This window comes from Ramularia collo-cygni (genome assembly GCF_900074925.1).
Source record: "Ramularia collo-cygni strain URUG2 genome assembly, contig: RCC_scaffold04, whole genome shotgun sequence".
NCBI lineage: Eukaryota > Fungi > Ascomycota > Dothideomycetes > Mycosphaerellales > Mycosphaerellaceae > Ramularia > Ramularia collo-cygni.
The window spans coordinates 699,065-715,701 of NW_019716258.1; the positions used below are offsets into that span (position 1 = coordinate 699,065).

Below are 16,637 nucleotides of genomic sequence, written 5' to 3' on the forward strand. Positions count from 1 at the left end.
TAGAACAAAGCTGTTTCAGTTGTGATTAAGGTAAGATTGGTGAAAACTGCTGGGTGCATGTCGAGACCTGTGGTCTGCTCCCGACGATGGTGTTGTTATGCAGTAAGACAACGTTACCTATTGAACGTTGTGTTTATCGGCCGACGTGCATTGGGAATTGCGGCGCAAAGCCTTTGTGTTTGAGAATCATACACCAAGTCATAGAGCAGACATAGTTTGTCCATTGCTCCATTGAGAATTTAGAGCGCACTGTTGTTTGCGTCTCAGAGGTCGCAGCAGTCCTGCAATCAAGCCTACCGTCTTCCATCCGCGTGCCGGTCGCAAGTCGGCTACACTGTCAACGTAGGAGTACCTTACCACCTCAACTTGCATCGTTCTGGCCGAGGCAGTCATAGCTCTTCGGCGAGCCGCGACCTGACCATAGCGATCCGGTTCGCAGAGGTCGGCGTGAGCGGTGTTGCGCGCATGTTTGCCATGCGAATGATGTAATAACACTACCGCCGGTGCTGTTGCTACTTCGTACATCAAGCCACTTGCATGGCCGATACGATCTCAAACAGCACATCACCGTTTCTTCACTGATACAGCAACGTGCAGCCGATCTTCCCAACCAATGTGGCGATCTTTGCACGTCAGCGCAAGCCTTCCTTCGCTTTTCGTTCTCCGACATGCTTCCTGGTTGGATCGGCGGGAACGCAACTTATGCAACGGCTTTATTCCTATAAGGCACAACGGCTTTTGACATGAGCGAGTACAGGGCAGCCYCCAACACGTAGTCCTATGCGAAATTGCTCCAATCTTGTTCCAAATGGCGCATTGGTAGCAAGCGACTCTTCCAGCACAACTAGAAGACTTGCAATGCCGCTCTTGAGAGGCTGGAGTCGCCTGATGGAATTGCTGCTTGGATCACCGTAACGTTGAGCAGTGTTCCGTCGATTGCAGAGGATGAAACGATGCGAAAGCTTACCCAATTCTCGCAATGCCGCAAGAATGGAGCATGACTCGAGATTCCAACCTGGTTGCGGCATCGCAATACGCCCATCGATGACGCCCCCGGAAAGATCATGAGAGTTTCGCTTAGCCGCATGCATGAAACGGGAATGCGGCGACGTGATTCGGGCAACAACCACGGCCAGCTGCCGCGCTAAGGCGTCGGAAGCGCGGTCCCCTCAACTCTATATCAACATCGGCCCGGCCACTAGGTTTGCGCTGATTCTGAAATGGCCAAAGCATCGACTGACTTCCCGTCTCCTCCCCACTTTGGTCCTAGATGCCGTCCAGCATCGACTGATCTGATGGTGGTGGCATTCGCCGGCGAACCTCTTGATGCCGGTGTGAGTGGGGCCGTCTTGCGGGCTGGAGGAGGTGTGTCGAGTTGGTCACTGCTTGAGAGGTCAAATTGACCTCTGCGACAGAGCTCCAATCGTGACCCTCGGAAGCAAGGTCAGTACAGGCGGGCGAGCGTGCACTTCAGGGTATCCCCGTTGCGCGATCTGGGTGCTCGTGCCTCATCGCCCAGTGCTCATCCCTCATTTACTAGCCGGTCCTTCCCATCGCGGGCAAGACTAGCATGCCAACCTCATAGGCGTCCAAGCCTTGGTGGCGCGTGGGCCCTCCGCTTGAGAAGTCGTCGGGTGAGGCTCGAATCTGGATTCTTCGCGGCGCACTGGAGAAGGCTGGAGCACCGCCAGATTCCAACGATAATGGTCAATTTGCTGCTGCCGCTGCACTTCGGAATTCTCTCGCCCCGGCTGGTCCCTAGGTTCGCCGGCCCAGTGGCATGTCCGGCTGCCTGGCATAGCAGGGTCAGGGCATGGTGAGACTGCATCCAACCCAGGGCCAGAGCATTGATCTTTCAGGGCATGCTGGGTGTGGCGCGTTATATGTTGTCTTCACTATAGCCACACGCAGGCACGAGTAATGAGCGCGACTTCCAGCATCATATGCAATGTTCCTGAAGATCCAGATCTGATGGTAGTCTGGTGGAGGCTTGCAACTTCAAAACGTCACACAGACCAAGTGGCCCACGTGGAATTAATTGCCATCCGCGAAGTGTTGGGATCCGCGGCTAATATTCCCAAATATGTCCTGCAGTGCGCTGGCGAGCTTTGCCCGCGTCGCAACTACTAGACGCCTTCCGTCCCTATCGGAACGAGCAGAGCTAGCTTGTTGCCGCATAACGTCTTCGATATGCGGCATTTGCGGCCGGTGCCAGAGCTGGGCTAGGTTTGCTATAGTACCAACCAGCTCGAAACACCACAGGGATCGGGATCTGCGTTCGGTGCAGTCTGCTACTGCACATATCACGCATGAGCATGCATTAAGGATCTCGGGCATGGATGTGCCTGTCTCTGACCGCATCGACCATAGGCCGGTCCTGGCTGAAGGTCTTTGCGCGCCGTACCCGTCACTGGGTTATTAACAGCACTGTCTCGCACCCTCTGCTGAACCTCAATTCAAAGCAACACTGCACATGCCTTTGAGTTGATCAATAGACAAAGCACCTACATCCTACTTGATCTGCTTCCGTTTCCCCAACAACTCTGCCCCGGACATACTGAACGGCGATCACCGCGACTCCAAGACTTATTTCCCAGAGACCTTCCAAGTACACCCGGCTTACCTCCCCACTGCTGCCATCCATGACGTGCGTTCTTTCCACAGGACCTTGGCACCATTTCAACGACCACCTTCCATGGTCACCAATGAATTCAGATGGAATGGCAGGCCTACCGCCTTTGGATATCAAGCCCCAATCACAACAAGGTTATGTTTCCTCAGCAGGATCCGACACCCGGAAATCTTCCACCAGTTCAGGCAAGAAGCGCGCTTCCAGAGCAGGAACTCGCAGTGTGACCACACTATCAGCCGCACAACTCGAACGGAAACGTGCAAATGACAGAGAAGCCCAGCGAGCCATCCGCCAGCGGACCAAGGACCACATTGACCACCTGGAAGGCAACTTGAGTGAGCTTCGGAGCGCACAGGAGTCGAGCGAAAAGATCGTACAAGTCACACAACAACGCAACCGCGAGCTTGAGAGCGAGGTAGCCTACCTGCGCAGCAAATTACAGGAAGCTGGTTTTAACCTCAGCCTCCCAACGACAGAATGTAATATTACCCGAAATCATGTTGTGTAATCGATCGTCCTACTAACAAGAGCACAGCTCAACGAACATCCGACTCGACCCATTTGCGAGCTCCCTCAACATCACCCGGCCTGCCAACCGGCCAAAGGCGAGAATCTCTCGCATCCACAGGCTCCCACCCGACCTCGCGTCATGGCTCATGGCAGCACTCCAACGCTGGATTTGTACCCAGTGTGAGCACCTCGATGGGCATGTCTGGATCCGTCACAGTAGCCAGTGGTCCCACTGCTGCAGCATGGCGATCACATGAWGGAGCCCAAAGCATGTCCGATCCAATGCAGGTCCAGTCTGCGATTTCATATCCCCAGGGCGAGCGTGTCGACTGGTCCAACAACGCTGCTCCGTACCAGTACGTGAGCCAGGAGCAACAGAGACCCCAGAATTATGAGACAGCACCACTGCAGCAACAGCAGGGTTACCAGCCATCCTCTGTCCAGTCGTACGGGAATGGAACGTCGCAGCCGCCGGCATATTCACACATGGCCCCCCAGAACGATTTCTCCAGCATGTCGGTATCTTCCAGTCCATCCACCTACCAGGTGCAGACCCAACCTTCCTTCCCTCAGAGCGGCTCATTCCAGGTCACCCCGATGCAGGTCCCTACCACTGGCTCGGAATATACTTCTCCACATAGCCACATGCAGCCACCGTCTCTACCACCGTTTCATGCGAGCCATGGTGAGCAGTCCTACGCATCGCAGCAGGAGACATCTCCGATGCAATACCGCAACGAAAACGCAGGAAGACCTTACCCGTTGCCGCATTATCCGACAGGTCCCACTGTCTAGCTGGACATGGTAACAGCAACGAAAACCCTTTCGTCAATCAATTAGTCTTCAATTGCCTAGCGGAATGGACCTGTAGCAAACCGTTTCCAGCTGAATACTAGCCCTACCTAGTCCCAACAGCGCTCCCATCGCGCGGACTAAACTATCCAGGCGAGCGTCCCTAGCGACACGCTGCGGACCCCACCTCGGCTTGCCATCGCCAACCCACCATTCGTTGGGTCAGCATTGCTGCCCCGCATCCGGTAGTAAGCAGCGTTCCACCACACGATGATGGAGTCTTGAGCTCTGGACCAGTGAGGCGGACTGAACTCAATGCTACCACGCCAAGGACATTTATCAGCGAAGCGCAATCTACCACGCTAGACTACAGCGACGACGAAAGCGGCAATCACAAGAGAATGGGTAGAATGATCAGAATGACGAACAGTTGAACACCAGACGACCATGATCTCATTGAAGGAATGATGGCACGGCGTTGATCGGGCGCGGGTACCAGCACAGTCTTGAGACTAGCCTGGGGATGGATTTGAATTGTGGCACTTTCGACACGGCGCTTCATGAGGATGAATGGTTTTACAATGTCAGCGATAGTTATGAATGGTTTCATAATGTCAGCGATAGTTACGAATAGAGACGGATATCCCACCTATCTGCAGCACTCTCCAGCACTCAGCACTCTCCAGCACTCAGGCTCAATATGTTACTCAGCGATCGCAGCATCAGTGCGGCACCCCAGGCCCGGATCAACGCCATCGATCTGAGGTTCCGCTTTCCACACGTCTTGGCTGTGAGCGGGCTCAACTTTGCAGCACAATTCGCAAGCAGCACGCCATACCAGATCGAGGCACAGACAGTCAAGCTACGAGCGCCCGGCTCAAGCTCCCCTCACAGGACGAAAGTTTGACAACGGCCAAAGCTTTGGAACAAAGCGCCACCTGGCGGCTGGGCGAGCTGCGATTTAGACTTTTTCTTCGCGGACAGTAGTAAAGAATTGTAAGTGGCAAAGCTTCCCAAACATTGGCAAGCCGCAAGGCCCTCGGTGCCCTAAGTCGCAAAGAATTGTGAAGTGAAGGATACATGGTCGTATAGACTTCGGATATCAGTGCGCTTTCACTGAGACACTCGCAGCAGCTACAATGGAAGCTTTCTCGTCCACTTGCGAAGCGGTGTGGACTCCCCGCGCCTGGTCTCGCACTTTCGCAAGCAACTCCGGATACCATCTCTCACCGACGTCCTGATGCGATTTGATGCGGTTCATTAGTGTTGCCTCGCCCAAGTGATTCCATTGGCCTGCTCGAAAGGTAAACTCGACATCGTCAATCCTGCCGTTCTGTCGAGCCAGGACATCCTCGCGAAGRGCCCGCACGTGTGCTGGCACGTTCATCGATTCGAACTTGGCGTCATAACTTACGCCCTGCCGTGCGTTAGAGTAATGATCGTCGAGCGCACATGTAGGTGGCTTTGCTCACCTGGAAGAACGGAATGGAGAATCGAGCACCCTTTCCAGCTTCGGGAGAGAGAACTCGATGAGTCGTACTCGCACATACGCCGCCGGTCAAGGCTTCCAAGCCTTGTCCGATAGCCACGACGAGTGTCCCACGTATGGGAGGACCTAGATCAGAATGAGGAGGAGATTCGATTGAGATGTAATCGCACAACTCACAGTCAATCCATTCACCGTGCGTGTTCTGTGCTTGCAAGYCGCGATGGTCACTGGCTTGTAAGAGATAGGATGTGAGCATACTATCCTTATGCGGCCCAACACCTTGCCCGGCTCCAGCTCCACTGTCAGGGTACTTCACAATCTTCAACTTGTGTTGTTGATCCTTCCCATCAAAGAAAGAATCAAATGCGGTGGACGGAAGACTCAAACTCTCTGCTATCAAGCTGGTGAAGAAAGTGCTGACTTCACTCATCTTCTTCATGTCTGTTGTCGGATGAGAGATCAGTCCCATGTGCACAATCTCTACATGTGGAGCTCGCACGGCCAGAAAGAGCTGTGTCATGGGCCGCCGCTTTTTACTTCTCGATACTTACAGTCTTCGAAGACTGGCCGGAATGTCGGCAGCCTCTCCGCGTTGGGCCATTGATTGGGAGCAAGTAGATTGTGATACAGTGGATCTTTGTCAGTTGGTAAAGGATGAGGTGTGCTCAAGTCGAGCTGTTCCCGCCAATCTGCTTGGTGAGCTGTGATTTCGTTCCCAAGCCTGCTATACCCCAAGAAGCTGCGAAATATTAGAAAGCGAGGACGTGCGACAGCAGAACATTATCACCTTGGCTGATTCTTCATCTCAATGGCCAGCTTCTCGTGGTCCGGAAGATCAAAGAACTTGATTCCTTCATCGCATACACGATCAAAGGTTCCTTGATCGATGCCGGTGTTCTTGATGTAAAGGAAACCCGTGTGAAGTAGGGCCTCTCGCAACTTCACAAGAAACTCAGGCTTGGTATCCTCCGACCTGCCTAAGAGCAAAGGGTAAAAGTGTCAGCGTTGTCTCGGAGACGCGGGACGGGGTACAAAAGATCTCAGGCTCCCATCACAGCAGTTCACAGCTGCGTGGAGGCCTCGTCGTTGGTGTTGTGTATCGGTATCTGCGTGGGCTKCCATCTTCCCTCCACTGTACTCACCGTCCGAAAGATCCAGCACCGGTATCGCTTTGAAAGCCATATCGAAAGCTGACTCCGACTCGAAGCTTCCCACTCTCCGCTCCCGCAACGCTCTTCAATCTCGACTACGACTCAAGGTACGCAATGGCCAATCCAAGACCTGTAGCCTTGACGAAAGTGACAATGCAAAGTACACCGAGTAAGAACAATGTCATGATTGCTTCCTGATGAGATCTCGAAATCATCCCCCCGCGGCAGATCCCCCACCTAAAAGTACACACCATAGCGGGGTACCATGATGTGAGGTCACAACTCCATGATATCACATGACGGTACGGCGGGACAATCAGAACAACGCAGAAGTGAGTGGTCAGCCAGACGGCGAGCCCTGCGAGTGAACGGTGTGGATCCCGTGTGATGTCTGATTTTCTCACCGATGTGCCCTAGGCATACACCTGTACGTGGCGCACTCTTAGCAATTCTCAGCCGTGTTCTCAACGCTATATCCCTGCCATTGTATCTAGACATCTCACCAATGATCGTTCAAGGCCAACAATCTCGCCGACACCCTTCCAAAGAGGTTATTGCAAGACATGTCCCTCAAATTTCCTCCGAACAAACTGCGTGACCGGGATGTAGCATTTTGCAAGTTTCATGCAAGAGCAAGGTTCCATGCCAGACATACAAGGCAGGTGTGAAGGGACGGCAATGCGGTCAGGCGAAAAGTCTCAAGTCATGTAGCGCGGGGAACGGTTATGCGGTCAGGCGAGAACTCTCCCAGTCATGTACTCCGGAGTAGTGTGGAGGGACGGCAATGCACTCAGACGAAAACTCTCTGGCCATGGGCTGTCCAAGAACGGTAATGCGGTTAGCCGAGAGGTTGTAAGTCATGCATTTTGCAACACGTTCGACCAGTGTCGCGAGCAGCCGGGGAATATGGAGGATCGGCGGCAGCCGGGCCGGTAGGAGGATTTCTCATGTTCCTTGATTTATTACACCGCTGTCGTATGGCGACAACCTGGTTGCTTTGCAATTCCAGCTACCTGGTAGTGAGGCATCAGCCGTAGTGTTCCCTCAAGGCAAGGAAGTGCGTTCCCCAGATTAGGGGATCGATGGCAGGCTCGGACTGTACGAGGTACGAGGTACGGTACCGACGAAAGTCAGGGCGACACGCAACTTGATGTTGATAAGATTTGCGTTTGTTACATCTGGGCATGAAGATGTCGTTGAGAGAATCCAATAGAGCATTGGGGTAGGAGAACGCAGGTTGAGGGGACCGAGATGGAGTGACTGACCATTTATGTTGCTGGACATTGATCGTGCGGCTGAAGTTCCTCAACTAGGGTGCACATGATCTCCTGAACCTCGCACCCACAGCAACACCGTCGGTCTGATGCTCGATCTCTGTAGGTGCCATTTGAAAGGGGGACGGCAGTTGTCCACATGTATACTCAACTCCACGGGCGAGCCATTTGTATTCAAGGGCATGTTGTGAATATCCGTCGAGCGTCCCGAAGGCGTCGTGGTGTCGCTCTGAGGAATCATTCTTACGTGCATCTTAGCCGCGTCTGTTGGTTGACAGAGTGCATGGCCACATGGTCGTATGTGTAGCTCCTCGGGTGTCAGACTCCAATATCTCCAACGTCGTAGTGCTAGGCTCCTGATTGGTAGGCACAGAGTGACTGCTGTGAAGAGAGCAAGCACGCACTTCTTCCTGAGCTTCTGAACAGTGCGTTTGATGGACGTGAGCAGACGTCGGAACGCTGACGAAGAGTTTGACATGGTCGTTTCTTGTTGCGGAAGCAGGTTGGCGTGATGTGCGTTGGCCGTGCCTTGACGCATTCAAGTTGGAAGCTGAGGATGCGTCGGCCACCTTTGTGTATGACATTCCTCGCATTGAATACTGCACATTCTCACCCTGCACGAGACATCGCACGCGCCATGAAAGTGACCATCAAGAGGCGTGACACTTACGAGGTCTAGTGAAGCCATCATTTGAGCGCTTCATTGCCGTTTCCAGACACTCCACCAACATCGCACTTCGAGCAGCTCATCGTCATTCCCACTCAACCAATCGTCGAAGCCTACTTCTTCGCCTTCTTCGGCAATACCTAGCCCCAACGCAAGCATTCGTTCTCGAAAGTCTTGTCGTTCAGGAGCGTATGCATCGCGCAGTGGCATCTCTACAATGACTCTCGACCTATCACCTAAGCTCAAGTGATGTCCAATGGTTTGTGCGAGGAGGCGAGGATGTAATTCGGAGTAGATCGGGTCTGCAGCCAATATTAATGCGAAGGTATGCGCTTCGACGGGAAAAGAGGCGGGCTCTGTCCAGTCTAATACCGCGGCGTCGGCCTTTGCGCCATAGGATTTGAGCGATGCCTCATTTTCCAGAGCGTTGCGTCTCAAGTTGGGAACAATGTCGGGAAGGTCCGTGAGGACCACGTGAGCTTGGAAGGCAGCAGCAGCAGCGAGACCCACAAGTCCCGTGCCAGAGCCGAGTTCCAGTATGGCAGAATTGTCTGTGAATGGAGGCAGCGTTGGGCGCAATGTGAGGAGTCTTCTAGCCAGCAAGTTGCTTGAAGCCCAAGTCTTGAGACCAAGCGAGTCACCCGTCAGAGCTGGCTCGTGCAACACGATTTCAATACCCTCGTCAACATCGTCTTGCGACAGAGGTATGTAGAAGCTGCGGCGTATGTCACCCATAGCCGATCTACCCGAGCGTTCGCTCAGCCGCTTTGAGGCAGCTTCCCATATGTTCTCCTTGACATCTTCATCTTCAATCCACGCAAGGTCGCTTCCGACAATGTTGGTCAAGTACCGCGCAGATCCCTCATGTTTGATCTTCCTGCTCTTACGCAATGGCGTGGAGACACCGCTGAGGGGTGTTCGCGGGGTACCAGTACGCGGCGTGGCTTCCCAAGATGGAGGCTCGGAGCTGAAGTCGGCAAGGGTGGACAACAGTGTTCTGGCATTCGGCTTCGTGTGCAGCTGAGGCAGATCGATGACTGCGTTTTCGATCCATGAGCCGACACTCGGGATGGGTAAAGCAGGCTGTACGTACCATCCACCACCGCCTCTTCTATTTCTGCTTCTAGCCCAAGGTCCTGGGCCGTGAGTCCCGCTGCAGGGCGTTGCATTTCGCTAACGTGCATGCCGGCGGTGTCCACACAGGTTCTCAAGATGGCCGATAACTATTTTATCGGCGTCGGCCACCGGGCCGCGGTAGAGAGCTCAAGTGCCGCTAATTCATGCGGCTAGCGCAAGCTACTTTTCGGGCAGTAACGCATTTGCACCTGCATTACTTTGTGCTCATCAAAACACCGCACTTTCACTGTCCCAGATGTGGCTGGCTTTGCGATGTGTGCGTGTGGCTGCAAGCAACCACAACCCGTGACTACCCGCAGCCCCGATCAGAAGCTTGTCTTTCTTGGGAACTCTTCGATGTCTGATCGTTTATGAGGCGATTTCGTTGAAATGACRCAGGTGGAATAGAATCTCAGTCCAGWACAGCCTTGAAGCCTTCGTATGCCGAGTTGAGATCGAACTGCAACTCTCGAGCCTGCTCTGGACTCAAGTCTTCGGCGGCACGCATCTGATTGAGCGTGATCAGCCACTGTATAATCTTGCCCTTGTTCTCAAAATCACGATCGGTGACTTTATTCACCGCCTGGATCGTATCGACCAGGATGGGATGCAACGTGTCTTTGGACAAGATGTTCATGCGCACTGCATCAAACAACGTGATGAAGTTCTCGGAAGCTGATACAATGGCCGATGCATTGGCTGCCCCAGCACCGCTGTTAGGCATGTGAGAGTTGGATGCGCGATGCTGCTGTGATCCAGTCCGAGCAGGAACCGCCTCTATGGTTGCTGGGAGACCGATTTTGAGCCGTTCTGTTGCCTTGGGCACTTCCAACTGAACTGAGGATCAGCTACTTTCGCTTTCGCTATTCCCAGCATACTTACATCCCATTTCGCCTTGAACCTTTCGAGATCGCCAAATGCAGCATGGACGCTGTCGTCTGCAAGATTGCTCTTGTACTGACGCAATAGTCGATCGCAGGTTTCGGTATACTCTGATTCTTTGATWCTATCTCGTAGGTAGGCCTTTTCGAGCGCATCGAGAGTGATGATGATGCTGTAGATTTCGGCCAGAGACTCGAACAAGTCACGTTCTGCCGAGTTTTCGGCAAGTTTGACTTCCTAGAGCCAGGTTTAGTAGTCTGTCGTTCTTGGAGACATGGCCATTGGCCCAGGACATACCTCATCGAGATTGATTGTTGCAGTCAGGGTGCTGGACGGGGTATAGCTGTATGGCGTTGGCGCATAGCCTAGCTGCTGTTGCTGCTGAKGCTGCTGTTGTGGGTACATTTCACCACTGGCGCACTGGATGGAGAGGGCCGGTAGTGATGGATCTCGCCGGTGGTGGTGGCCGGTCTGACGAAGCACTAGCTCCGGGACACTGGCGATATTGTCCATTTTAGAGTTTAAGGCTGCCGCAAAAAGTCAAGAAGCTCGTCTAATTTTTTGAGATGAAGATTTCATGACCTAGACAACATTTTGCTGAACGCAACAATGGTCCAAAAGAAAGCCCAGAAGAAGTTCGAGCGCGAGCATCTGAAAGATGTTCTGGAACGGCGAAAAGGCCAAAAGAAAACGAAGCAGCAACAACAGCTAAAGGCCAAGAAGAAGGCGCGCCGCGCTGAAGAGGAAGGCAAGGATGGAAAGACGGATGCGGACGCGGGCTCAGCTCAAAGTGGGAGAAAAGAGGCGAGCGCGAGCGCGTTCAAGGACATGAGCGTCGACGACTTCTTTCAGGGCGGCTTCGACGTGCCCGAGCTGCCGGCCGAAAAGGCCAGCAAGCGCAAGCGCACGCCTGCGAAAGCGGAGGTTGAGGAGGATGACGAAGAACTATCCTCCGCATCGGAGGACTCTATGGATCGTGAGGCGGTGCCCCGTGGTAGCGACTCGGGCTCTGACTCGGAAGACGGCGAGGATTTCAACGAGCAATTACAGGCGCTGGCGAAACGAGATCCCGAATTCCACAAAGTGCTGCAGAAGGAGGAACCTGACATGTTTGACGACTTGGACGATCTGCAGATCAGCGGCGATGAAGAGGGAGAAGACGAGCCCAAGCGGAAGAAGCAGCGACACGAAGGCTCCGACGATGAGATGGGTGGGTCTGGCAAGATCGAATTGGACATGGCGACAGTCAAGAAATGGCGGACGGGAATGGTCGAACAACAATCCCTACGGGCCGCCAAGGAAGTTGTCATCGCTTTCCGCTCCGCTGCACAGGTCTCCTCTGCCGACGCGGAAGACAAGGACTTCAAATACGCGGTGTCCAATCCGGACGTATACCACGCGCTCCTCACCACCGCATTGAAGCACATTCCAGATATATTCGAGCATCATCTACCTGTGCAGGAGAACAAGAATGGCAAGGCGCATGTTGGCACCGAGTCGAAGAAGTTCAAAACGCTCACCCCTATCCTTCGCTCTCAGATCTCCGGAATCCTACACCTACTGGACCATCTCTCAGACCCGGCAACACTACGACTCACACTCACATCCACTCTGCCACTCCTACCATATCTCCTATCATTCAAGAAGCTTGTTCGAGACCTTGCCAAAGCCGTTACTAATGTATGGGCGTCGTCATCAAACACGGAGAGCACCCGCATTGCTGCATTCTTGGTGATGCGCCGCCTCGTGGTCATTGGAGATGCCAGCATCCGGGAGAACGCGTTCAAGGCCATCTACCAGGCACTGGTGAAGAGCAGCCGCAATACGACTATTCACACAATGCCAGGCGTGAACCTGATGAAGAATTCGGCCGCAGAGCTTTGGGGCTTGGTTGGAGGAGATGGTGGGGTGGCATATACCACTGCCTTTACTTTCATCAGAAGTCTTGCGATCCATCTGCGCGGTAGCATCACAAACAACTCTGGTGAAAGCTACAAGACGGTCTACAACTGGCAGTACGTTCACAGCCTCGACTTCTGGAGCAGAGTGTTGGCTGCTCATTGTACCGAGCCAACCTCACCACTGCGACCTCTCATCTACCCGCTAGTACAGGTCACACTTGGTGCTCTCCGATTGATTCCCACCGCTACCTACTTTCCGCTTCGTTTCCAGCTCATCCGTTCACTGCTCCGTGTCAGCATGGCTACTGGAACATACATTCCCCTCGCAGCGCCTCTGTATGAAGTGTTCAACAGTGCAGAAATGCGAAGAGCGCCTAAGCCTGGAACTCTCAAGCCTTTGGACTTTAGCATCGCCATCCGAGCACCCAAATCCTATCTTCGTACGCGTATCTACCAAGATGGCGTTGCAGAGCAGGCGCAAGAGCTGCTCTCGGAGTTCTTCCTGCTATGGACCAAGAATATTGCATTCCCAGAACTTGCGCTTCCTGTGACAGTCATGCTGAAGAGATGGTTGAAGGAAGTGAATCAGCGCGGCGCTAGCAAGGGTGGCAACAAGAACCAGAAGATCAACACGATGATGCAGTTACTCGTGCAAAAGCTCGAAGCCAACGCGCGCTGGATTGAAGAGAAGAGAGCAAAGGTCGACTTTGCACCAAATGACAGAAGAAATGTGGACAAGTTCCTGGCAGATGTATCATGGGAAAAGTCACCACTGGGCGCATATGTTGTTGGGCAGAGGAAGACAAGGGAGGAGAAGGCAAGACTGGTCGAGGAGTCGAGAAAAGAGGAAGAGAGGAGGCGCCAGAAAGACAAGGATGCCAAGACTGGTGGAGACGAAGACGACGTTTCGGAGAGTGAGGAGGAAGAAGGAGACGAAGCGGCAGACGATGATGAGGAGTCTGAAGAGGACGAGATAATGCTGGACGGCGATGACAGCGAGTAGAGCCCCGAGGTATGAAACTCCCATTTTGCAGTGCTCTACGAGACTACTACATCTGCTTCTTCACTTGCCTTTGTTCCCTGGCCGTAATGCGTTGTCAAAAGGCAGTAGGGCTCCCGCTCACCAACGTTGATGAAGCCGCGAGGCTACTTCCATGGTTTTGATGGCCCCAATAAGATGCATGTGTTTGTCGAGCCGAGCGTTCGAATGTGACGGTCAGGATAAATGCTGCGAACCCGACTGAATGGGCAATGCAGCATGACCTCAAGCCGGCCGCTACCATTTCGTCAATCGCTGGAAGCTTTGTATCTGGGGATCGCAGTAACAAAGTGATTCAATCTCAGTAATGCTGCCGAATGCAGGCAATGATGATTTCGAGAGCGTACCGGCAACTCGGCGAATGTCATCAGTCTGAGAGCCCAGACGCATGTTTAGACTGAGCTTAAATTATGGAGCCTGAGCAAGTTAACAATTCCTTTCGCTTTTTCGCACAACCACCAGATTTTCTTTGGAGAGACTTCCACGTGCACCGTCATGATCGAAAGGGAAATACCGTTGGTCTTTCAACCGTTGGAAGCAATTTGCGAAAACGACATCTCTCGGAGTCGCCTGCTGGCCCGGGCTCTTCTAACGAACAACACCTCCCGCCATCACTTCTTTTCGGCCCGCAGGAATCATGGACCACATGGATATGGACATGAACATGCATATGGGCGGAGGAGATGATACGACGTCTAATGTAGTACTCTCGGCGGATGGAATCGACTTTTCGAACAGCACTCAAGCCGCTGAATTTCTGGACGATCTGCTCAATGATGATGAGCTCAAAATCATTGGCAATAACTACGCAAAGTACTTTTGGTATGGAGTGGTGGTAATCGTCGGACTCGCCACTCTTGCAAACTTTCTAAACTGGCTCACCTTACAAGGTCGCTTACGGGCAGCCGCTCGTAAAAGACAACAGCCCGCCAGACCCAGCATTATTTTCTCGCGATGGTTAGCAACGGCGACTGCGATCGCGCGGGAGGTCAGCTATCCTCAAATCACGCCAACTGCTCGATGCTTGTGGTTCAAAGTCCCACCATTGGGAACCATCCTTTTGCTCATGTCGTACCTCGCCTTCGTCCTGGCGCTGGAGTTCATCGACAACGATGTGGCAGGCGTTCAATATTGGCAGGCCTTGGGTGTGCGAGCAGGGTGGCTGTCGGTAGCACAGATGCCTCTTTTGATACTCCTCATCAACAAGAACAATGTGATTGGAGCGCTCACTGGAACATCCTACGAGCGACTGAACGTGCTGCATCGTTGGTCGTCGCGAATCATGCTTCTCATGGCTATCCTGCACTTTAGCTATCAAAGCTATGGCTGGCAGCAATATCCAGGCCTAATGCAACTCGAATGGGCTACAGACGACTGCCCAACAACCGGCATCGCAGCATTTGCCCTCCTGCTGTGGATGAATCTCAGCACTCTAGCTCCAGTCCGCTACTGGTCATATGAGTTCTTCATCGTCCAGCATATCATCACGTTTTTCGGCTTTGTCATTGCTGTGGTCTACCATCTACCAAGCACCGCACTGGGCAGCAGAGTCTATGTATTCATACCGGTAGGACTCTATCTCGTGGATCGAATTGTCCGCAGTCTGCTTTACGCATGGACAAACATGCGTGCAAGCCGTGCCACAATGGTCCAACTCGGTGGCGGTGTCACCAAGATAACAATCACCAACAAATCAATCACAACCTGGCGTGCTGGATCTCACGTTTTGCTTTCCATCCCTCGCTTTGGGGTGATGCAATCCCACCCTGCAACGATTCTCTCGACGCCACAATCGCACGGCGGTGCCCTGGTCTTCCTCCTCAAGAGCCACAAGGGATTCACTCTTCGCATCATGGAAGGCGCAAATAGTTCCGAAACTGCACTTCTACCACATAAAAACGCCGAGAGTGAATCCGAGCAGCGTGCGCAAGTCGTGAATACGCAGCATCTGGCACTTCTGGATGGGCCTTGGGGTGGATCTCAATCGGACATGGCAGCCTTTGATTCCGTCTTGTTGCTAGCAGGCTCCACAGGCGTGACATTCACTCTGTCCCTCCTACAAGACCTTGCAGATCGCGCCAGTTCTTGTGGGAAGCGACTACCCGTGCAGATGGTCCACTTTATTTGGTGTGTACGAAGTAGTGAGCAGACTATGTGGGTCAGCGGCGAAATAGAGGAGGCACACAGAAAGCTACAAGATGCTGGAATCGACGCTCGAATCAGCATATACGTCACATGCGCTGAGCAATTCACCGAACTCGGAAACGAACCAAAGGAATGCGGATGTGCTTGTGATAAATCTCAAGGCCCATGTTGTTGCGTGTTGGTCGATGAGGATGATGAGGGTGTTGATGTTGATGCTATCAAGACATCAGGCAGAGGCAAGAATGCGACACTGGTCAATGAGAAGTCTGCATCGCCGTCGCCTACGCGGCAGCTTCTGACACAGGGTCGGCGAATGCCCATGCTGCCATGTGCGACCTTTTATTCCGGCAGACTAGATATCCGAGAGACTGTCAGTAGTCTTCTCGACGACGCTGAAGGGGAAAGTGGCATTGCAGTGTGTGGGCCTATTGGGTTGAGCTCCGAGGTCAGAAACACTGTCGTTCGTCTGTCTGACGAAAGAGCTATTCATAAAGGGACTTCCGCTCAGGGATGTGCTCTTCACGTTGAGACATTCTCATGAGCGTTGCATACGTCTTTTTGTATCCAGCAAAGATTCAGCATTGGCTTTGCGTCCAAACGAAAGATCAACTTCTTTGGCCTTATATGCCTCCACATGTTATGAAGCGATTCTGCGACAATCACTTCAGTCTCTGAAGCGCCGTGACACAGACCGGACAAGCTGCGATGCTTTATCTCGGGGACAACTTCGAAGATGAAGCCGTGTCGACCGGGAAAGTCATCTTCGAAAGAGGCTGTGGCCTTGGGGGCTGAYGCCTGAATGGACGCATCAAAGATGTCATGGTCACGGTCTACCCGAGGATTAATCTGCAAGAAGGGATTCTCACGCTTAAAGTTCATCTTGAATACTCCTGACCGAGATATGTGAATAAAGCCACTATTTTCGGATGTGCTCCAAATGCTCATACCGTCAAAACGCATAAGTCCTCGTAGTAGAGATCGCAACCATTTGAGCCGTTCGTGATCGGGCATCAATCCAATGGTCGCCATGAAAACACCT

General features: G+C 53.1%; 6 protein-coding genes; 3 read left to right on the top strand and 3 right to left on the bottom strand.

Annotated features, from left to right (window-relative positions):
* Positions 1 to 2,720: 2,720 nt before the first annotated feature.
* RCC_03406 (uncharacterized protein) lies at positions 2,721 to 3,937 on the top strand (the record flags this gene model as incomplete). XM_023768696.1 has 2 exons in its annotated part: positions 2,721 to 3,111; positions 3,168 to 3,937. 2 exons carry the CDS (start codon positions 2,721 to 2,723, stop codon positions 3,935 to 3,937), a joined length of 1,161 nt encoding a protein of 386 aa, XP_023624464.1.
* A 1,099-nt stretch (positions 3,938 to 5,036) lies between these two features.
* Positions 5,037 to 6,605, bottom strand: RCC_03407 (related to flavonol synthase-like protein; the record flags this gene model as incomplete). XM_023768697.1 has 6 exons in its annotated part: positions 5,037 to 5,351; positions 5,407 to 5,549; positions 5,601 to 5,864; positions 5,975 to 6,162; positions 6,211 to 6,400; positions 6,566 to 6,605. 6 exons carry the CDS (start codon positions 6,603 to 6,605, stop codon positions 5,037 to 5,039), a joined length of 1,140 nt encoding a protein of 379 aa, XP_023624465.1.
* A 1,943-nt stretch (positions 6,606 to 8,548) lies between these two features.
* RCC_03408 (related to glucose-inducible SAM-dependent methyltransferase Rrg1, putative) lies at positions 8,549 to 9,699 on the bottom strand (the record flags this gene model as incomplete). XM_023768698.1 has 2 exons in its annotated part: positions 8,549 to 9,552; positions 9,609 to 9,699. The coding sequence occupies 2 exons, from the start codon at positions 9,697 to 9,699 to the stop codon at positions 8,549 to 8,551; spliced, it is 1,095 nt and encodes a 364-aa protein (XP_023624466.1).
* Positions 9,700 to 10,043: 344 nt separating this feature from the next.
* RCC_03409 (related to vacuolar protein sorting-associated protein Vps28, putative) lies at positions 10,044 to 11,026 on the bottom strand (the record flags this gene model as incomplete). XM_023768699.1 has 3 exons in its annotated part: positions 10,044 to 10,463; positions 10,514 to 10,750; positions 10,811 to 11,026. The coding sequence occupies 3 exons, from the start codon at positions 11,024 to 11,026 to the stop codon at positions 10,044 to 10,046; spliced, it is 873 nt and encodes a 290-aa protein (XP_023624467.1).
* Positions 11,027 to 11,122: 96 nt separating this feature from the next.
* On the top strand, positions 11,123 to 13,417 carry RCC_03410 (related to nucleolar complex protein 2; the record flags this gene model as incomplete). The annotated part of the gene is made up of 1 exon (XM_023768700.1): positions 11,123 to 13,417. The coding sequence occupies one exon, from the start codon at positions 11,123 to 11,125 to the stop codon at positions 13,415 to 13,417; it is 2,295 nt and encodes a 764-aa protein (XP_023624468.1).
* Positions 13,418 to 14,090: 673 nt separating this feature from the next.
* On the top strand, positions 14,091 to 16,139 carry RCC_03411 (related to ferric reductase (metalloreductase); the record flags this gene model as incomplete). The annotated part of the gene is made up of 1 exon (XM_023768701.1): positions 14,091 to 16,139. One exon carries the CDS (start codon positions 14,091 to 14,093, stop codon positions 16,137 to 16,139), a length of 2,049 nt encoding a protein of 682 aa, XP_023624469.1.
* Between the last annotated feature and the right edge of the window lie 498 nt (positions 16,140 to 16,637).